The sequence below is a fragment of the Ursus americanus genome, chromosome 16, assembly GCF_024610735.1.
Source record: "Ursus americanus isolate L20-20 chromosome 16, mUrsAme1.1.p, whole genome shotgun sequence".
NCBI classification, from domain to species: Eukaryota; Metazoa; Chordata; class Mammalia; order Carnivora; family Ursidae; genus Ursus; species Ursus americanus.
Genome location: NC_142142.1, coordinates 4,429,895 through 4,453,075, shown reverse-complemented (window position 1 = coordinate 4,453,075; position 23,181 = coordinate 4,429,895). Strand labels below are relative to the sequence as shown.

At 37.0% G+C, this 23,181-nt stretch overlaps 3 protein-coding genes across 3 annotated transcripts; 1 reads left to right on the top strand and 2 right to left on the bottom strand.

Moving 5' to 3' along the window:
* The first annotated feature begins 2,779 nt into the window (after positions 1 to 2,779).
* LOC123782715 (olfactory receptor 52E4-like) lies at positions 2,780 to 3,739 on the top strand. Its single transcript, XM_045782986.2, has one exon. It carries the CDS (start codon positions 2,780 to 2,782, stop codon positions 3,737 to 3,739), a length of 960 nt encoding a protein of 319 aa, XP_045638942.1.
* Positions 3,740 to 8,929: 5,190 nt separating this feature from the next.
* Positions 8,930 to 9,871, bottom strand: LOC123782683 (olfactory receptor 52E8-like). The gene has a single exon (XM_045782955.2). The coding sequence runs from the start codon at positions 9,869 to 9,871 to the stop codon at positions 8,930 to 8,932; it is 942 nt and encodes a 313-aa protein (XP_045638911.1).
* Positions 9,872 to 21,099: 11,228 nt separating this feature from the next.
* Positions 21,100 to 22,056, bottom strand: LOC123782716 (olfactory receptor 52E8-like). The gene has a single exon (XM_045782987.2). The coding sequence runs from the start codon at positions 22,054 to 22,056 to the stop codon at positions 21,100 to 21,102; it is 957 nt and encodes a 318-aa protein (XP_045638943.2).
* Between the last annotated feature and the right edge of the window lie 1,125 nt (positions 22,057 to 23,181).

The window sequence follows — 23,181 nt, the reverse complement described above, 5'->3', positions numbered from 1 at the left end:
CCCATTGGTGGTGTTCATGAGTACATTCATCACCATCCACCAGTGCTATCTTCAGTGATGTCAGTGAGGCCACTCTGAGCATTATGGATTTAAGTGTCTTGAGTTTCTGATGGCATTGGGCAGGACGAATAGAAGCCATTCCTTGGAATAAGCGGTCAGACTGATAAGAAAGGGTTAGTTTTTCAGATTCCCTGCAGGTTGGCCACTTGGATAGGCAGTTAGTTGGTCTCCTGCAGAATACCATGAAAACTGGCTACAGATAAGTTACAACCAATACTGGAATAATGTTGAGAGGTGGATCGTGCCAGCAGTTCACCACATCACATATGGTAGTAAATTATTTAGTTCTCTGCCATTCCTTCCCCTTGTCTAATTCTCCCATTTCTCATGGATTTCTCAGATTTCCATATTGCATTCACTAACCTGTATCCACTCATATATGAGGGATTTCTAGCCTCTTTACAGCAATTATTCTGTTGTCCTGCTTGGGTAAACCTACTCACTTGTGGCATAGCCTAGACCCTGCAAACCTAATATATGTTGATCTGAACAAAAAGGACATAAAGCCTAGACAGCATGAGAAGGAGTGTTTGAGCTCTCAATTCTGACTTGGTAGAATAGGGCTGCTGCTTCCAGGTCACAAGGACATTGGATCCTCAGGGGAGGAGATACTGAATCTCTGTGTATGAATCCAAAATGCAATATGTAATGGAGGACCTAAAAACCAACTACTGCTCCAATCTCTGTGAAATTCCACTAATTACACAATTCTAAAAGATTTGGCATGTGCACTGTCTAGCCATTCCCCCTCATTTAAACTAGAGCAGGATAACTCAGAAGGTGTTAGAGCCCTCCTCCTCACTGCTATTCAGTACCACTTATACGTGCCACGACTTTAGCATTATTTTTGTACTCATTATTTCTCCAGCCTATGTTATACATTTCCAATTATTTTACCTTGTTTCTATTATTGTAAATCAAAACCAACACCTCCTAAAAGTTTAATGCTATTGGGCCAAAGGTAAAGCTGGGGGATAGAATCTGTGGGGATGGTCAGAGTAGAGACTAATGACGTAAGGTGGCAACCATAGATCCCGTAGTTCAGAAAGAAAGCCATGGGAGAATTAACTATCTTTTTTCAGGAAGAGGAAACTTCCAGACCCTAGGGATTAAGGGTTCTGTGGGAGATTGATTGGGGTTTGGACATCTGTTGCAGCATAAATATAAACTTTCCTTTGTAGGCATGACAAATACAATGCAGTCTGAATATTGCTGTAATCTGACCCTAAAAGAATCATGGTAATAGCTAAGCCAGGCGGTGCTGCTCAAGGCTGGGTTCTGGGTGCCAGGCACTAGAAATGAGGGATAGGAAGTCTGAGAAATAGTTGAAACAAGAAACTCCTGAAATAGGGTGGAAGCTGTGAGGAACAGAAGAGCATAAGGTAGGTATTGTTTAAATATTTTTGGTAGGGGTAAAGTCTCTTACTTTGTTTCTCAATTTCAGTATTTTCTAAGTATAGCTCAAACAGGGTATTTAAAAATAAAGTACATTCTTTTGTTTTTGTTCTTACTATCCAGATTTTTTAGAGTAAATTTTGATAGAAATTTCTATAGAAAACTTGAGAAAGCCCTCAGAAATAAGTACTTTATCTGTCCATCTTACCTGAGTCTCAACTGAGCTGAGGGGCTTCGGGAACCTTCCAAACAGAAGCACCTCACTCCAACTTACCACACCACCCATGGACCGTAGAAAAAGGGGAAAATAAACTGAGGAGGAAGAGTTCAATTTCCTTCTTTACTCCTCACATACCTACTACCTGATGCCCCAGAGAGAGAGTCCCCAGCTTTCCTAAAACCCTATTTCACAGCCTTATCAGAGAAGAGCAATTACCACTTTCAGTTCATGGCCCACAGGGCTGAAGGAGCCTCCTTTTCAGATTCAAATCCAAGTATCATCCCATCTCTCAAACGTATTTAATGTTGATGGTTGCCAGAGGGGAGAGGGATGGGGGGGGGATGAGCAAAATGGGTGAAGGGGAGTAGGAGATACAGGCTTCCAGTTATGGGATGAATAAGTCACAGGAAGAAAAAGCACAGAATAGAGAATATAGTCAATGATACTGCAATAGCGGTGAAATGGGACAAGTGGTAGCTACACTTGTGATGAATATAGAAGTTAGACACTTAAAACTAAGGTAACATTGTGTGTCAACAACACTCAAATAAAAAACATATTTAATGTTCATTATTAACTTTACACTAAATCACCCCAGTATTGTATTCATTTATCTGCTTAATATCACTTTGTTAGAGGGAACTTCCCTCATGATAAATTTAAATAGACACCAACTTCATTAGCATCCAATCATCAGGCGTTGTTTTTCTTTAAGTCACTTGTCTATTATATGTACCTGGCATCTATATGAACATGCACATATATGACATCTATACATATGAATGTACATATATGACATCTATACATGTAAATGTACACCCCCACACACTTATTTTTTGTTTTTTTGGATATTGTCTGTCTCATCCCCCAAACCATAATATTATATAATCAGATTTTCTCAGATATGTTCGCTAGACTTAGCAGAATTATTAATATTTCTTAATATCTGAATGAATCCATACTTTAAAGGCTGGCATAAAATCTCCCTCATGGTTTCCTGTTGATCACCACTCCAAGTTTATTGTATTCTTTTAATGGATGTGGTTTGACTTTTTAAATATTTAATAACTTGTTTTCTCTGCAGTTCCAAAATAACAGAGAGAGATGTCCCCCTCAAATGATACCACGTTCCACCCCTCCTATTTTCTCCTGCTGGGAGTTCCGGGCCTTGAAGAGATGCACCTCTGGATTGGGTTTCCTTTTTGTTCTGTGTATTTGATTGCCCTTGTGGGGAACATCACTATCTTGTGTGTAATCAAGAATGAACACAGTCTTCATCAGCCTATGTTTTACTTCTTGGCTATGTTAGCCTCCGTTGATCTGGGCCTGTCCACATCCACTATCCCCAAAATGTTGGGCATATTCTGGTTTAATTTCAAGGAGATTAGCTTTGAGGGCTGTGTCACCCAGATGTTCTTCATTCATATATTCACTGCCATGGAGACGGTTGTGTTGGTGGCGATGGCCTTTGATCGCCATGTTGCCATCTGCAATCCTCTGAGATATAGCCTGATTCTCACAAATAGGATGATTGGTCTCATCCTTGTTGTGCTGTTTGGCGTCAATTTCATTTTGATTATCCCTCTGGTGTTTCTCATCTTGAGGCTTCCCTTCTGTGGACACCATATAATCCCTCACACATACTGCGAGCACATGGGAATTGCACGGCTGGCCTGTGCCAATATAAAAGTAAACATGATATTTGGATTAATTCTTATATCAATGGTGTTTGTTGATGTTGTTCTGATTGTCATCTCCTACGTGAGGATACTCCGAGCTGTCTTCTGCCTTCCTTCTCAGGACGCCAGACTCAAAGCACTTAATACGTGTGGCTCCCATATCTGTGTTATTCTAGCCTTCTTCACTCCAGCCTTTTTCTCCTTCTTGACCCACCGGTTTGGTAGGAATGTTCCCGTATACATTCACATTCTCCTGGCCAATCTATATGTTGTCGTTCCACCTGCCCTCAATCCTGTCATCTATGGAGTGAGGACTAAGCAGATTCGGGAAAAGGTTTCAAGTATCTTTCTGAAAAATGACTGGCATAAACTGTCTCAGAGATAATTCACTAATCTCGGGGAAAGAGATTGTGTTTCTCAACTACGGAATCTTGCAACAGAAAAAGGACTGGGATCTTAGTATTAATTCATTCATAATTTCCCTAGATATCCCATCTAGAACATATAGTAGGATTAATGTCAAAACAATCACTGTGAAAATTTATGGAATACATAAAGTTTTGGACAACTTAGTTATAAGATTTTATTACTTTCCTGTATAATCTTTACAGAGCAGGTCTTACAGAAAGGACTATGTGGAATGAAATGGTTTTTATTTGCAAATAGTTAACTCTGGTGGCCACATTACCAAATTTATATATATCTCTAAATCAAGGACTACAGGTCCTTAATACTTGTGACAGATTCTTTCATTCCTTTCTTAATTGTTTTTATCCATAATTTTATTGATATTTTATTATCTGCCAGAAACTGATAAGTCATAAAAATATAAACATAAAAATGTATGTGACATTTCAAGGTCTTATAGAAAGAAGAATTTGGAGAAATTTTCCCCCTGACTGACTCTGTGTGGAATCTTCCCAGGCTCATCACATCTATGCCGATCTCCCATAATTGTCTTACTGTTCAAAGTGAACCAGTCTGTCTTTAGATGTATGCATCTTCAATACTGCAAAACTTAAAGAAATATAAATATATTTATATCTCTTTCTCGCTCTAATGGTAAAGGGGGACTTCATAGAAGCATCAGTATAATGAGGAATTTAAGATGCTCAGGAATGAACACCTCTAAATGGGTGAATTCCTAAACATGTCAATTACATTCTTGAAGATCAAATCTAAAGCCATAGATAGTAACTACTCTTGGATTCACAAACTTTAGTTATTCATTCATGCATTATTTATTAAATACTTTACCCAGCACTTTTTAATTTGCACTTCCTCCTTGTGGCTTATCAGATGAATCTGAGTATCCTATCCACATTTTATAGTCTTTGATCAATGATATGTATTTGGCCAATGTTTACCTCATGGTGTCTTGCTACGCATATAGTAGGTGCTTAATAATTTTTTATTTTAAGAAAATTTATCTTCCAAAGAAGACATACAGATGGCCAACAGGTACATGAAAATTTGCTTAGCATAAATAATCATCAGGGAAATACACATCAAAACTATAGTGAAGTAGGGGCGCCTGGGTGGCTCAATTGGTTGAATGTCTGACTCTTGGTTTCAGCTCAGGTCATGATCTCCTGGGTCGTGGGATCAAGCCCCACATCAGGCTCCATTCTCAGCAGGGATTCTCAGCTTGGGGATTCTCTCCCTCTACCCTTCTTGTGCTCATGCTCTCTCTCTCTCTCAAATAGATAAATAAAATCTAAAAAAAAAATTACAGTGAGATATCACCCCACACTTGTTAGAATGACTATTATCAAAAAGACAAGAAATAACAAGTGTTGGTGAATATATGGAGAAAAGGGAACCCTTTTGCTCTTTTGGTGAGCATGTAACTTTGTGTAGCCCCTATGAGAACAGTATGGAGTTTCCTCAAGAAATTAAAAACAGACTACCATGTGATCCAGAAATCCCAATTCTTGGTATTTATCTGAAGGAAAGGAAAATGCTAACTGGAAAAGATATCTGCATCCCCATGTTTATTGCAACATTACTGACAATAGCTAAGATATGTAGCAAACTATATGTTCATCCATGGATGAGTAGATAAAGAAAATGTGGTACACACAGGAATACTATTTAGCCATAAAAAAACAAGAAAATCTTGTCATTCGTGGCAATACAGATGGACCTTGACAGCATCATGCTGAGTGAAATAAGTGAAAGAAAGAAAAACAAATACTGTATGATCTCACTTATATATAGACTCTAAAAAAACAAACAACAAAACAAAAAGAACACATAGATATAGAGAACAGACTGTTGGATGCCAGAGGTGGGGGAGTGAGTGAAATGGGAGAAGGGGGCCAAAAGTACAAACTTCCAGTTATAAAATAAATAAGTCATGGGGATGTAATGTACAACACAGGGACTATAGTCAATAACATTGTATTATATATTTGAAAGGTGCTAAATGAGTAGATCTTACAAGAAAAAAATCACAAGAAAAAAAAGTACAACCATGTGATGAACTAAACTTATTGTGGGATCACTTCACAATATACTCAAATATTGAAGCATTATGTTGCTCACCTGAAACTAATAAAATGTATATGTCAATTATATCTCAATAAAAGATTTAAAAGATACTAACAAAAATTATCAAGTACAACATACACATAGTAAAATGAAAGAATCTTACACATACCACTTTATGGATTTTTATGAATGCACAAACTATGTAAGGAATACCATTCTTAAAAGTTTCTAAGTCCCTTTCCAGGGTCTGGGACTAGCTACCCTTCCCCAAGCTCAAAGTACCCCTCTAAGAGCCTTCCTGTTTCTCCACTTTAGGACACTCCCTTTTGGGACACTTCCTAACCCAATATTCTGCATTAATGGTGTTGTACAGATGCCCAAAGAATTCCAGAGGTAATGCCTATAGTTTCCCAAGGCCTTTTGAATGATCTCTATTCTAGTGTGATGGCCAGGAGAGCAGATTGCTCCACTGGGTGTACAGTATTTATTTCAGGGACTGCTAAAGGCCAGTCTACAAGAACAGTGCTGGCATGCTGATTTAGAGTGGTTCAAATTGTATATGTGGTCAGAGGCCCCATAGAAAGTATTTGCTGAGTACTTGCACACCTTGTGGGCCACCCAGAACCTATGTAACTGCTGCTCAGATGAAAATACGTGGCACTACCAACAACCCAGAAGAAGACTTCATGCCCCTACCAGTGAATAACTTCCAGAGTTCATCATTTTTTATATCTACGACTATAGATTGGATACTTTATGACTTTAATATTAATTAACATTAATATTAATTAAATCATGTGATATATCTTTTGTGATCGCTTACTTCACTCAAATTATGTCTGTGAGATTAATTCATATGATTGGATTTAACTGTAGCTTGTTACTTTTTGTCGTTGGATAGTATTCCTCTTCATAAATGTACCCAATGTAATTATTAATTGTGGATGGACATTGGAGTTTTATCTCATTTTTGACTATTTTGAATAAAGTTGTTATTATTATTTCTCTACATGTTGTTTGGAGACATCCGCCATCAGTAATAATTCCTTTGTATGACTGTTGAGTGATTGGGAGAATAGTTCACCAGTTACAAAGAAGCCAATTGCTGTATATCCTCATCAGCACTAGGGGTTTGGTATGTGTGTTGGTGTAAGGGTGGGCATGTATGGCGGCGCCTGGGTGGCACAGCGGTTAAGCGTCTGCCTTCGGCTCAGGGCGTGATCCCGGCGTTATGGGATCGAGCCCCACATCAGGCTTCTCTGCTATGAGCCTGCTTCTTCCTCTCCCACTCCCCCTGCTTGTGTTCCCTCTCTCGCTGGCTGTCTCTATCTCTGTCAAATACATAAAATAAAATCTTAAAAAAAAAAAAAAGGGTGGGCATGTATGTTTATGTTTATTTGTTGCCATTATTTGTTAACTTCAGGTAATGCTATTGTGATGTGGCTTTAATATACATCACCTTACCACTAATGATGTTGTAAAAACTATAGCTATTGGCCATTTGGTTGTTCTCTTTAGTGGAACACGATTTTATTTAAAGTCTGTGCTCATCTCTTTAAAATTGTATTATCTTTTCCTTAGGAAGTTGTAAATCTTCTTTTTATAGTCTTTGTATAAATCCTTTCTCAGATATATATCCTGCAAATATCTGCTCCCGCTATATGGATTGACTTTTCACTCTTTATGTGGTATTTTTTGAGGAATACAAGTTTTCATGTTCAATAAAATCAAATTTATTAATATTTTACATTAAAGTTATTGCTCTTTGTGTGCTGTTGAAGAAATCTTTGTTGAACTCATTAACATGAAGATATTCTTTCATATTCTTCAATATTCTTTTTATTCAGTATTTTTTTATTTAAATTCCAGTTAGCATGCAGCATAATATTAGTTTCAGGTGTACAATAGAGTGATGCAACACTTCCATACATTCAGTGCTCATCACCAAATTCACTCCTTTTAAAAATAAATATACATATTTCTTATTTTGATGAAGTCCTTACAGTCATAGTAGGGACTTTGTAAGTCAGGTGATCAATGGATCTTCAAAATCATCCTGTGGTTATTTCCCCAGTTACAGATGCATAATTGGAATATACTCAGCAACCAGCAGAATCCCTCTTGCTCCATGAAAGTGGGTCTTTGTTCTATACAAGCCTTCGACTGATTGGGTAAGGCCCACACATTTTATGGAGGTCCCAGTTTTTGCTATGTAACCGGTAAGATTTAAAACAACAACAACAACAACTCTCATTAATTTTGTGTGTTGGCCTAGGTGAAACAAAGGTATCTTTCCACATTTTTAGTGGTTCACAACAAAGATAAAGTTCATTCTGCACAATTGAGAAAAGGTCCTATGAATTGTGGCTGAATTTTTTTGGATCTTTGTATGTTTACCTGTTCTATTTCTTGTTCCTGCTGTATTTTACCTTAACCTTACTTAAAGCCAAAAATGAGTATACTTCATGAAGCCCCATGAATCCTTTCAAATATTTTTGGCTGTAGTTGCTGTAATTGCTATTTCAAAACTTATAAAAATGGAGTATACAATGATGTCTATGGTGTTTTATTGACTATTTTCTTCCCTGTGGTTACATGATTAAGGAAGTCAACTGTGCCAAGGGAGAAATAAAATTGGTGTTTGATTTCTTTAATTGTTGCTCCTGGAACCACACCTTATGGCTTGTCTTGTCGGTCCCATTACAGCTATGATAGTTCTTGGCAGTTCAGCATTCCTCCACCATAATCAGTAAACTTTGTTCAGAGACTAATTAATAGTGCTTGGGAAAGAAAAAATAGTACTTGAGTTGCACTAAGACTTTATCCTTGGATCCTGATTTTAATATGAGCTCCAGAAATAAGTGACCTATATTTATTTAACAATAATGTTTACAGTTAGTTAGGAACAATATCTACTATGTCAATGTATCTCTAATTTGATATTGCACATAAATGAGGAAACATCGTGTTTAACATCGTATACTGGAAAGCATTTACTCTATAAAAGCTTAACAACACTTGCCTCTTTTACGGATGAAAAGGGAAAAGATTTGAAGGCTCTTTCCGAATCAAGGGTTCAGAGTCAAACTTCCTTAAAAAGGAAGATTGTCACGACCCGCTCTCGGATCTGCTTGGTTCTCACTCCATAAATAATGGGGTTAAGAGCAGGAGGGATGATCACATATAAATTAGCCAGGAGGATGTGGATATAACGTGGAATATTGTGTCCAAATCGATGTGTCATAAAGGAGAAAAATGCTGGAGTGAAAAAAGCTAAGATGACACATCCATGGGAACCACAGGTATTAAGAGCTTTAAGCCTGGCCTCCCAGGAGGGGAGTCTGAAGACAGCGTGCAGAATCTTCACATAGGAGATAGCAATCAAAACAACATCCAAAAGTATCATAGAGATGAGGATTAATCCAAACACTATATTGACCTTTATGCTGACACAGGCCAGGCGGGCAATGCCCATGTGCTCACAGTAGGTATGGGGTATAATATTATGTCCACAGAACAAAAGCCTTAGAAGGAGAAACACAAGTGGAAACACTAAAGCAAAATTTTTCAACATTCCTACTCCAGCAATAATACAAATAGTTCTGTTGGTGAGGATTGTGTTGTATCGTAGAGGGTGGCAAATGGCTACGTAACGATCAAAAGCCATGGCTACAAGCATGAACGTTTCAAAGCCTGTAAACAGGTGTATGAAGAACATCTGAGCTAAGCATCCTCCAAAGTCAATCTCACTGAGGCCAAACCAGAAAATGCTCAGCATCTTGGGAATAGTGGCAGTGGAGAGGCCCAGGTCAGTGAAAGCCAACATGGCCAATAAGTAGAACATGGGTTGGTGAAGGCTGTGCTCAGTCTGGATCACAAAGAGGATGATGACATTCCCCAGGAGGGCAATCAGATACACTGTACCAAAGGGGACACCCAGCCAGAACTGCGTATTTTCCAGTCCTGGGATTCCCAAAAGCAGGAAGGATGAGGGGTGAATGCATGAGGTATTGGCTGGAGACATACTGGCAAAGGCTTCTAATGGTCACACTCTCCTCATTTGAAGGAATCCTTAGTTCTTTGTAAGGTTTCCCAATGCCTCCTCAATATTGCTAATACTGAATTAGAACAAAAAAGGATGTAATTACTGTATTTCCTCTAGGAATACAGAAGATCATGTTTTCCCTCATACATATTTCCCCTCTTTTACTTTCGTTGATACGTACATATGACAAATGAAGAATATTCCGCAAGAAATGAAGGGATATTTACGTATTGGATGAGATCATCTAAATTAATTTTAGTGAGAACACTGACTAAGCCAGTGGAAATAAGTTTCTATTTTAGGCTCTAACTTTTAAAAATATTTAATTATAGATTGGGAGAAGATATACACATTGATAGCCCACTGATAACAGACTATAATCTGTGAGTACTGACAATATTATAGATTTCAGAAGCATCTTTTAAAATCATTTGTTTAAAAACAAACCAAAAGCAGAAACATACCCATAAATACAGAAAACAAACTTACGGTTGCCAGAGGACAGGGATATGGGAGAATGGACAAAATGGATGAAGGGCGGTAGGAGATACAGGCTTCTAGTTACAGAATGATTAACTCACAGGGATAAAAAAGTTAGAGCAGAGGGAATATAGTCAATGGTACTATAATTGTGTTGTATGGTGACAGATGGTAAGCATGGCATAATGTATCAACTTGTCAAATCACTATGTTGTACACCTGAAACTAATGTAACATGTGTATCAACGATACTTCCAAAAAATTAATAATAATAATAAAGTTAAATATCATCTGTTTAACTGAAAATATGAGTCCAATATTTTCCTCTATGCATTTCCACTTACAACCAATGGACTTTTATTTCTGCTACTTAATATGGCCTATCTTTCTTCTTCAACTTGTTTATAAATAGCTTGCATCAAAATCTAAGCATATTTTTTGCTTTTTCTAAATTTGTGTTACTTTTGCATCAAGGGATGAAAACATTTGCTTCACTTTTTGAAACAAAGACCTTGCTTTATGAGGCCACAGAGTTCACAAAATTCAAGGTAACATAATTAATCTCAGATATAAAACCACCATTTTTAGAAAGATTGACTGAGGCTTAAAGCACTGACTGAACCATTCAGGCTCCGTATTTATGTCCCCTATTCCTCGTAGCAGACAAGTTGGCTTCCCTTCACTTCTAAACAATCCATACCATTTCCAACTTTGTCCCTAAATGTGAATTCATTATTATTGTCATTGCTATTAGGAGGGAGAGGACAACTACAGAAATAATAGTGTTATATAAGCATTTAATATTATTTATTTCAATTGCACAAAGAAATTTCAGACAAATTATACCACTTGCTACTCACATCAACCACATGGGAAAAACAGGACAGATACTGGCTCCTGAATCAGTTGATTTCTTTTATGTCCGGATCACAGGAGCTCGTCTCCATCCTCAAAATGACTGCTTGGTTGCAGTCACCAGCTCTGTGACCTCCTGGTAGTCCTAGGATTCTACCCAAATGCACGTATTTATGGAGTTTTCCTATAGTATCAAGCATTTAGCCCTTTATTCGATTTCTTGAGCTACTTGCCCTTATCATCAGCACCCCGAATTTCCTCCCCATTTCCTCTTCTTCATTCTCAACTACTTCTTGCATATTTTCTAACATAATTGTTCTAAATTTACATTTCTAAAGAACTGGGAACAAAAGATGAATGTGTTCTTAATTATAATCAATAAAGAACAGCCCTTTGAAGAGTATGAAATAGCATTAATATGAGACATGACCTCCTCCTAAAATCCAAGGAAGTTAGGATGTTACACAATATACTATGCACTTGAGATCATAGACAATCAAAGTAGATTTTAAGAATAAAAGAGAAATGCCCTGTGAGAGAAAAAAGAGGAAGAGGAAATCTCTGAAAGTGGTAATGTACCTGTAGGAGAGATCCTCAAGACAGGTGTGAGGAAAAGAGAGGAGGAACCAACATCATCCTCCAGTTAATCCTCCACATTTTACTAAGTTACCCCCTCGCAAAAAGGCCTTCACTGAACTCAGTGTATTGGCTGATAACAGTCTCTCCTAAGACCCTCTTATTCTACCCATAGCTCTCTGTGTGTCTACTTAAGGTCGGAGTTCCCACCGAATTGTAAGCTTCAGGCAGACTTGCAGAGGAGGCCAGTGAGCACTTTTTCATCATTATTTCTCTAGCACAATATCTGGCAGATAGCTGCCACTCAAAACATTCGTAAATGAAAGACTAGACAAGTAGGTAATTGTTAATTCTACTCCTCATCAAAAGTCCTCATGGTAGGAGGACAGGAACAGAAATCACACAGTTTATGTGGCAGTTAAGGATAGAGAAATGAGACTCAAACCCATGATCCTTATAAGGAAACTGTGAACGTACACATTAAGTCCTTGATGAGAGGCTTTCCTGACAAGGGGTCTATTAATGGGCCTCTGGTGCAGCAGAGGGAGAATACAAGGCATTGTAGGGAAGGCTTAGCAAAAGCAGGCGGTACAACAATCAGAAATAGGCAGTAATGTATAACTGATTTATTTATGTACATCTTATTTTTCTCATGGAAACCCTTGACTCTTGTCCTGCTCTACGGTATTAATGAAATATCAATAGAAAAGTTCCATAGTAGTGCATGTTCCAAAATCTGAGTTATTCGATCTTTTACAATGCCAACTTGTTTTCACATAAAATCATTATTTACTCTATACTAGAGTGCCTAAATAAGTAGAATCTTTCAAGGGCCAAAAGGATGAGGGCAGAGACTTGTGAAATCTGTAATCAAAGCCTCAGACTTGCAAGGGAATTTAGGAGGCCTCATGTAGGAAAAATAGACTAGGACAAGAGATAGAAAAGGAATGGCTTAAAGACAGCCTCATTCTGCATGCCCACCTATCCAAAAGACGCTTATGCCCTCTATCCAGATCTTTATCCATGTGGAGAATGAACAACAAAAGCTCAAGAACTGTGTTAAAGCCAAAACCACGTTCCATCAGGTATTCTGCAGTGCTGCGTAAAGGGAGAGCCCTCGCTGAGAGCAGAGATGTTCCTTTGCACACCACCGAGCAGGACTCGTTCAGGAGCAATGGCCATCTGCCAGATTCATATCAACCCAAATGAGACCCACCCTCCCAATCCAGACCAAACAGGCAGGTGGGGAGCTAAATAAACACATACATGTTCATGATGTGGGGAAGGAAGGATCATCTTAGTTGTACCAAACTAGGCCCTGGTGTTAGGAAAAGAGTAAAAGACAGACTGGAAGAGTTAGAGTAATGAGTGAGTGAGTTCTGCTGATAGGAAAGTGATGTCTTTAAATAAATTTATCATTTTTTTCAATTGTTTCGCATTTTTATCTATAGCTTATGTATGTAATGCTAAGAGTGCTTGATAATAGGGAAGACTAAAGCAAGAGTGAATATGTATATAAACATGTAGCCATATAGAATGCATACATCAGAATGGAAAAGCCCCTTGTAATTTTAAGAGGCTGCATACGGTTTGGAACTGAAGGTATTAAACAATTGCTTTCATCACCCTTAGTGACAATGAAATAAAAATAGAAAATGTATTAATTTGATTTGGGAAAAATTTGAGAATGTCAAATTTTTGGATATAAAATACAAAAGAAATTCTGAAGTAAGGAATCACATGATAAAGTTCAGTAGAATTAGGCTACCAGAGAGTTAGAAATGGGAAGGAAAGGAAGAGAGAGAGAAGAGGAAAGACAGAATGGGGAGGGGGAGAGGGAAATGAGGCAAAACAGAACAGAGTGGGAAAAAGAAAACAGAAGGGAGGGAAAGAAATGTAGTAATACCTCAATAAAATAAGTTGTTCGCTTAGGTTTTTTAAATTTTCCTTATCATTAAAGGAGGTGTGCTTGTTGTGAAAAAAAAAATGATAAAACACCAAAATATGCAAAATTATCTGAAATTCTACCAATTAGAAATTTAATATAAAATATTTTACTTTATGTCTTCCAAATTAATATTTGTATCATATATAAATGTGTATCATCAATTTAATGAGGGAATTTAATCAACAGACCAAGCTCAAACCTTCCCGGCCTATATGTTTGAACACATAGGGCAGTCAAGCCTATAACCAACTCACCAGCTTCAGAAAGTGCCAATATTGAAAGAATCTACAATCCTGACCAATAACTGCTCCAAGCATGTCTTAGCATTGTAACTGGGGTTCAAGGAGAAAAGTTTATACTGAGATTGAAAATCCTCTCCCTGAAGGGGAGTAGCTGCTCTTCTGGGGTCACATGGGACGAGGACATGAACAATGAATTCGCAAGTTCTCACCATTGGGTTACGGGCAGAAAAAAGCGCAGGGGCAACAGAATCTCTTGGGACTTTCAAGTTTCTTCCCTTAGCTTCCCAATTTGAAAGAATCTCTCATTCTCTAACAACCCACTCTTTCTAATTATTCTCTTGCCATCAGTCCCACAAGAATAATATCTGAGCCAAACTATAATTTCTCCAACTCATTACCCATGACTGTTCTATACTCTAATGATTGTGACACTCTTTTCCAGCAAATATCATTTACTTGATCTAGAAATTAGGTTAGCCACTGAGCACTTATTTAAAACTATGTGGTCAGTAATGTTTTGCATCTGTAAATCTTTACCCCAAGAAGCTGATATTCTGGTTGCATAGTTAATACTAACCACATATGAACATGCAAATAACTAAGTTTTAACATTTATGGGGCCAACTTCAGAACTACAGCAATTCAGGAAACCGGTGAGTTTTCTAGGCTTCCTAACTCAGTTTCCTTTAGGAGAGGCTTAGAAGGCGGCACGATAAAAACTGAACAGCAAAATAGAAACATACATCGTTTGAGGACATCACAGAAAGATTAGGTATTGTGTTTAGCCTGGATACGAATACAATCATGAGAGACTGGTTTTCTTCTGAGAGAGAAAAGAGCAGTTCTAGTATCTGTCAGCTGATAGCTGTCCTGGCACAAACATCTTGATTGATGATGTCCACTTAATAGAAACAATTTCACTAAGCACGAGCACCTTGAGAGCATCTGCTCCTGAAAAATATCCCCTAACAAGTCCAATTCCAATATCCAGCCCTTCCTTGAACACTCTTACTGAAACCCCTGACATTTCACCCCTGCATGTGGTGTCCCCTGTTACAGCAGGTGATGAATCCTCCTTTTTTAAAAACTATAATCGTATTCCTGGTGCTTGTTGGCTAGAGAGCGTTGATACTCCCTGTGTATAAGACTGTCAGTTGGTCCACAGGCTCACCAGTAATTGGCATTCTCAGGATTCTTTCATCTGAAGAGGTTCTAGTGCTGCCTCATTGTGTTTTAGTGTACATTTCCCTGAAGTCCAGTGATGCTGACCATCTTTCTATGTATTTATTTGCCATCCATATAATTTTCTTTGGTGAAGTGCCTGTTCAAATCCTTTGCCCACGTTTTAAATTGGGTCGTTTCCTTATTATTGAGTTTGGAAGTTCTTTATGTATTCTGGATACAAGTCTTTCACGACATATGTGTTTTGCACATGTTGTCTCCTGCTCTGTTACTTGTTTTTTCCTTCCCTAAACAGTGGCTTTTAAAGAACAACAACAACAAAAATTATTTATTAAGGTATTGGTTTAATTCCAGTATAGTTAACATACAGTGTTATATTAGTGTCAGGTGTACAATATAGTGATTCAACACTTCCATACAATACCCAGTGCTCGTTACAGCAAGTGCCCTCCTTAATCCCCATCACCTATTTCACCCTTCCCCCCACCCACCTCCCCTCTGGTAACCATCAGTTTGTTCTTTACAGTTTAGAGTCTGTTTCTTGGTTTGTCTCTCTCTCTCTCTTTTTCCTTTGCTCATGTGTAATTTATTTCTTAAATTCCACATATGAGTGAAATTTATGGTATTTGTTTTTCTCTGACTAATTTCACTTAGCATAATACTCTCTAGCTTCATCTGTGTTGTTGCACATGGCAAGATTTCATTATTTTTTATGGCTGAATAATAATCCATAGTATATATATTTACCACATCTTCTTTATCCATTCATCTCTCAGTGGACATTTGGGCTGCTTCCATCATTTGGCTATTGTAGTTAATACCGCTATAAATATTAGGGTGCATGTATGCCTTAGAGTTAGTGTTTTTGTGCTCTTTGCATAAATACTCATAGTGAGATTACTAGATCATAGGGAAGTTCTATGTTTAACTTTTTGGGGAACCTCCATCCTTTTCCCACAGTGGCTGCCAAGTAGGTTTAGAGGGAACATACCTCAACATAATAAAGGCCTTAGATGAAAAACCCAGAGTGAACATCATACTCAATGGGGAAAAACTGAAAGCTTTTCCCCTAAAGTCAGGAACAAAACAAGGATGTCCATTTTCATTACTTTTATTCAACATGGTACTGGAAGCCCTAGCCACAGCAATCACACAACAAAAAGAAATAAAAGGCATCCAACTTGGTAAGAAAGAAGTAATATTTTCACTATTTGCACATGATATAATACTATACATAGAGAACCCTAAAGACTCCACCAAAACCCTACTAGAACTGATCAATGAATTCAGTAAGGTAGTAGGAAATAAAATCAGTATATGAAAATCTGTTGCATTTCTATATACTAATAATGAAGCGGCAGAAAGTGAAATTAAGAAAACAATCCCACTTAACAATTGTGCCAAAAATAATAAAGTACATAGGAATAAACCTAACCAAAGAGGTTAAAGACCTGTACTCTGAAAACTATGAAACACCAATGAAGGAAATGGAAGATGACACGAAGAAATGAAAAGACATTCCATGCTCATGGATTGGAAGAGCAAATATTGTTAAAAGATCCATACTACTCAAAGTAATCTACAGATTTAATGCAATTTCTATCAAAATACCACCAACATTTTTCACAGAACTGGAACAAACAGTTTTAAAACTTGTATGGGACCACAAAAGACCCCAAATAGCTAAAGCAATCTTGAAAAAGAAAAACAAAGCTGGAGGCATCACAATTCCAGACTTCAAGTTATACTACAAAGCTGTAGTAATCAAAACAGTATGGTACTGGCACAAAAATATACACATAGATCAATAAAACAGAATAGAAAAACCAGAAATAAACCCACAATTATATGGTCAACTAATCTTCAACAAATGAGGAACGAATATACAATGGGAAAAAGAGTCTCATCAATGAAGGGTGTTGGGAAAACTGGAGAGCTACATGCAAAAGAATGAACCAGATCACTGTCTTTCACCATACACAAAAATAAATTCAAAATGGATTAAAGACCTAAATGTGAGGTGAGACCTGAAACCATAAATCCTAGAAAAGAGCATAGGCAGTAATTTCTCTGACATAGGGCATAGTAACGTTTTTCTGGATCTGTCTTCTGAAGCAAGGGAAACAAAAGCAAAAGTAACCACAATTCTGATTTCTAACACTTGCCTACAAGGAAGCAAAAGATTAGCAGCACACCTGAAACCATTTTTTCTCTTCCACCCTTGTGGCCCAGGAAAAACAATTGATCTAGTTAATTCCCCTTATAAGTATACTAATAACTAGACATCCTAGTAAGGATAAGTCATTGGTATTGGTTTATGTGAATCTGATTTGACACGTCAGTCCTTGTGTTAGCACTCTTATTCTTGAAATTAAATCAACATGTGTATAGATGTAGATACATGTGTGTATGTTTTTTCTATCCGGCTCATTTGTTGTTTATACTCCTAGTTTGTTCATTCTCATTGGTACATAGTATTTCTCTGTATAAATATATCACACCTTCTTTATGCATTCTAGTATTAATGTACATTTGAGCTGTCTCATTTAGTGTTACATATGGTGCTTCTGTGATCATTGATGTACGTATCTCCAAATGAATTTATGTAATGCTTTTGCTGGGTATATTCCTAGAAATGAAATTTTGAGGTCATGGGATATGCACATGACTAGCTTTTTGTGATACTGCCAGTTTTCTAAATTGATTTTACCAATTTACCTTCTCACTAGCAATGTCTCAGGATTCTAGTTGCTCTACATACCTGATGCTGCTTAACATTTTTAATTTTATCCATTCTGGTCAATACATAGTGGAAGTGCTTGGTGATTTCAAATGTATTTTCCTTATGTCTAAGGAGGTAGACCATCTTTTCATATTCACTGGAAATACAGATATCCTCCTTTATGAAGTCCTCATACAAGTCCATTGTTAATTTTTCTATGTGGTGGTATTCCTTTTTCTTATCTATTTATAGGAGTCTTCTATATATTCTATAATACAAGTCATCTGGTTTTCCTATTTTCTCTGTTAATGGTGTATTTGATGAAAGATATTCTTAATTTAAATATACAGTGACTAGTCAATATGTTCCCAATATTGTTAGTATACCAATATGTATGTACTTGTGTCTTATTTTAGAATCTTTCCTTATTATAAGGTTCTGAAAATATTTTCTCCTTTTTTTTCCCCTAGAAGCTGTATTTTTCTTTTCAAGTTTATATCTACAATTCACTTGGGAAGGATTTTTTGTGTGATGTGGGATAAACATCAAGATTCATTACTTTTTCATATGACTCTCCAATTGATCCAGTACCTTTTATTGATAATATCTTTTGTCGTTGTAGTGCCATGTTATGTCTGTCATAATTCAAGCAAATATGTATCTGGGGGTCTGCTTCTAGACTCTGTGCAGCTTCATTGGACTGGTTTTCTACAATTGCAACAAAAGCACACCATCCAATTACTATAGCTTTGTTATAGGTCTTTTCTATAGCTTAAGAGCAGATCTTGTGTTCTGACAGAATAAGTCTTCCAACTTTGTTCTTCAGGAAAAACTTAGCTAATCTTGGCTAAACACATATATATTTGGACTGTTTCTGGTCCATGAGTATGATATCATTCCAGATACTCATGATTACGCTGAGGTAACACCCATCCTCTCCCAAATTTCAGTGTGTTAAAGACGTAAAGATTTAATTCTTGTTTATGCTACACAACTAATAGAGGCTTTGGGGGTGGAGACTCTATTGTAGTCACTCAAGGATCTATTGTGATGAAGGCATCAGAATTTTATGACCTGGCATATTAACAAAACCTTTCAGGGTACACAAGAGTAGGGGGAGAGAAATGGAGAAGCATATAATCACTCTTAAATGTTTCCTTTCAGAATTGATACATGTCCGGTCACTTTTATAAATATTTTATTTGCCACACCAAGTCCCGTGGCCAAGTTTAACTGAAGAGTTTGGACACATGTAATCCTCCCACATTCGTGGAAGAAAAAGAAAGCTGGAAATGTCAGCGAACACTAGTAATGTCTAACCTAGGGGTGCCAAGCAAATATTTTTAATTTTAACTTTCCAATTACTAAAAACCATATTTGCAAGCTATAGATTCTTCCTCAAAAATCTCCACAAACTGTTTTTCGTACTGAGATTATTTCATCCAAAGGTCCAAGTTGCTATAGATAATGTTATTAATTTTTACATTTACTTAAGTCTAAATATGATATCATTTTTGTTAGTGCACCAATAGATAAGCTCTCTGTTGTCTATCTGGATGATTAAAGCTTTGTTACTTTATCTAGAGTTAGAGGCTTTGACTATACAGGCTAGCGTGACAATTACTTTGATGTCTCTTTATTCAATTGCCCTTTTGTGTTCTTTTGATCTACTAGAGTTTCTAAATACAAAAATTTAACTGTAGTATATGAATTTTGCTAACAAATATTGTATATGAATTCTATGCTGTCCCATTTACAATATTTTTGCTAGAACTAACTACAAGATTTTAGAAGGCAATATCTAATTTTTTTCTCTGACATTTTCTGATCATGCAGTGAAATGTCCATGCTCATAAAGTGATGAAAACTCAGAAGTCTTAAATGAAGTAAAAGAGAACATAACTCTGGCAGACTCTCTTGAATGTAGTTTCAAATAATATCTCCTCAAAAATCAGAAGAGCAGCACCTGGAGGCTCAGTTAGTTAAGCCTCCGACTTGACTTTGGCTGAGATCATGATCTCAGGGTCATGAGATGGAGCCCCACCTGTGGGCTCCACACTCAGTGGGGTGTCTACCAGGGATTCTCTCTCCCTCTCCCTCTGCCCCTTCCCACCGTGCACTTTCTCTCCCTCTCTCTCTCTCGAAAAAAAAAAAATCAAAATAAAACAAACAAAAAACAAAATCTCCTTTACGACTAGGTCAATAATTTTCCATATGACTATTTTAGAAATTGAAAAAAAGTCAAATACATTTCTAGTTTTGTGTGGCTATTTTTAATATATTAGCCCAACATTTGAAATATTTATTTAATATTATTACGAAGATTCTACAAAGCACCTTCCAATTAAAAGTTAATATGTAATCCTATAGCATAATGTTCTTTGCCTTAATACCCTAACTGCCATCATGGGTTTCTTACAATATAGGATTCTGTCTTTCTATCTATCACCAAACAGCCACATATAATTTAGCACATGCAGAAGTTAATGAATATTCACTTAATGAATGTGTTTCACAATTATGTACCATTATTCCCTGCTCTGTTTCATTTCTAAATGCATGCCTTCTATTTCTCTAGATACCTGGAGCCAAAATCTCAATCATAATTTTTTATGGAGAATTTTTTCATCCACAGTTTACTTATGTGAAAATGCATATATTAAGAGTGACCACATCATAGAATTCACATAAGAAATAGGTGTGTAAATGTAAGTAGATTATTTAGAACAGTAAATGCTAATGAGTTCAATAATGTCATTGTTATTATTTTGAAAATTTTGCCACCAAAATTATCTACAATCCCTGAACAAATTTCATTCTGTTGCTTTCATATATCTTCTGATGATTCAGAAACTGGTATAACTCTAAAACCACCTGACTTAAGAATGTACTCCTCACTAACAGCTGAATTTTCAGACGAATCATTTAGGATCCTAAGTATCAAACCCTCATCTGAAAACTTGTGAATATAGTAATGACTTTATAGGACTACCTTGATTATCAAATAGTATAAATATAAGCATTTTGTAAAAGATGCAATCCTTAAAAATTATAATATTATCACCAACAAATTTATTATTATCTGTAAACTCAAGGATTACAGAAAAATGCTATTTCTGTTTATATTCATCTTTGTTACTTCTATTTTTTTAGACAATAACCTCCTTCTAATGAGCAAATGGAGCAAATATGAACTGTAATTCTAGGAATAGGAATGGTTAACGGTCTTTAAAAAAAAAATCCTCAAAACCCGCTCCCTAATCTGCTTGGTCCTGACCCCATAGATTACAGGATTCAGGGCTGGTGGAACAACCACATATAGATTGGCTAAAAGGATATGGATATACTGGGGTATATTATGGCCAAAACGGTGTGTCAAGAAAGAGAAAAATGCTGGTGTGAAAAAAGCTAAGAGGACACCAATGTGGGAGCTACAGGTGTTGAGAGCTTTACACCGGGCTTCCCAGGAGGGCAGGCAGAAGACAGCGTGGAGGATCCTGACATAGGACAGAGTAATAAGAAGCACATCCGATAGTAAAATAGACATATCCCCAAGACCAAATATTACGTTGACTTTGATGCTGGCACAGGCCAGACGAGCAATGCCCATGTGTTCACAGTAGGTATGAGGGATGACATGGTGGCCACAGAAGGGCAGCCTCAGGAGAAGAAACACCAGTGGGGTCACCATGCATAGACTCCGCAGGATAGCAATGCCTCCAATGATGCTGATGATTCTGCTGGTGAGGATCATGGTGTACCGAAGGGGTTTACAAATGGCAATGTAGCGGTCAAAGGCCATGGCCACCAACACAACACTCTCCATGGCAGTGAAGAAGTGGATGAAGAACATCTGCGAAAGGCAGCTTTCAAAAGATATATCCCTAAGGCTAAACCAGAAAATGCCCAGCATTTTGGGGATGGTGGCTGTGGACAAGCCCAGGTCGATGGAGTCCAACATGGCCAGGAAGTAGTACATGGGCTCATGGAGACTATGCTCAGTCTGGATCACAAATAGGACAACAGCATTCCCCAGGAGTGCAATAAGATATACCAAAAAAAAGGGAAATCCAATCCAGATGTGCACACCTTCCAGCCCTGGGATACCCAGGAGGAGGAATGAAGAAGGATGGAACTGGGTGTCATTAAGAATGGACATTGTCTCTGTCACTGTTGGTGACTGCATATAACAGTGTTAGATGTCAACTTCCCAGTAGTGATTCTTGTTCCACTTCTGTCTTTTTCCTGACCCCTGGTTAAATGTAAAATCAGTTTGTAATATTCATATTCTCCCATTTCTTCCAATGTTATCAAAACTCTTCTGCCATCCTTACCTGAACATCAGAGGGCTCCAGGAATAGAGCCAATCTCTCTATTCCCCAGATCACTCCCATATATCAAAGACTGAACAAGAGAGGGAAGAAGAATATACATCTATCAGGTAAGGAGTAGGACTAATACAGGTTTTTGTTCTTTGTATCTCATGGTGTTACAAACACTGCATTTAATTTATATGAAAAATAGACTGGTGATGGGTAGTAAGGAGGGCACGTATTGCATGGTGCACTGGGTGTTATACGCAACTAATGAATCATCGAACCTTGCATCAGAAGCCAGGGATGTACTGTATGGTGACGAACATAATGTAATAAAAAAACATTTTAAAAAATAATAATAAAAATTTTAAAAAAATGCTTTACCACATGTAATTCAACCCATACTCTTCTTGGGGAATTTGAGGACCATTTAGTGTGTGTGTGTGAGTATGTTCATGTATATGTATATTATGCATATGCATATACATACATATGAATGTGTATGTAAATATACACATTTGCATGTGTATATATATATATGTGTGTGTATTTGACTATGCATATATCTCTGTTTGATTCTGAAACAGAGATAACAAATTTACTTTTGTTTATTCATGCCCTTGAAACTACTTCACACATACAAATTCTCAGGGAGAAAAAAATTTGTTAAATGAATAAGTCAGAAGTTAGTCATAACAACAACCAGCAAGCCCCAAATGATTAGTAACATAATCTCTATCTTAACTAAGTCTTCCAAAAGTCAATCCATAAAATTTCAAATTAATTTAAGAAGCTGTTTTGGGATGTCTAATCAGGGATATTTAAAGGGTTTTTAATTTTTTGAGCTCTAGCTTATTCAAATCCTATCTATTCTTTTTTATACGAGGAAAAGAGAGTATTATTTTGGATACCCTTGAAATTAGAATCCAACAAACTGTCCTCTATCCCAGATCTTGATGTCTTCTGGT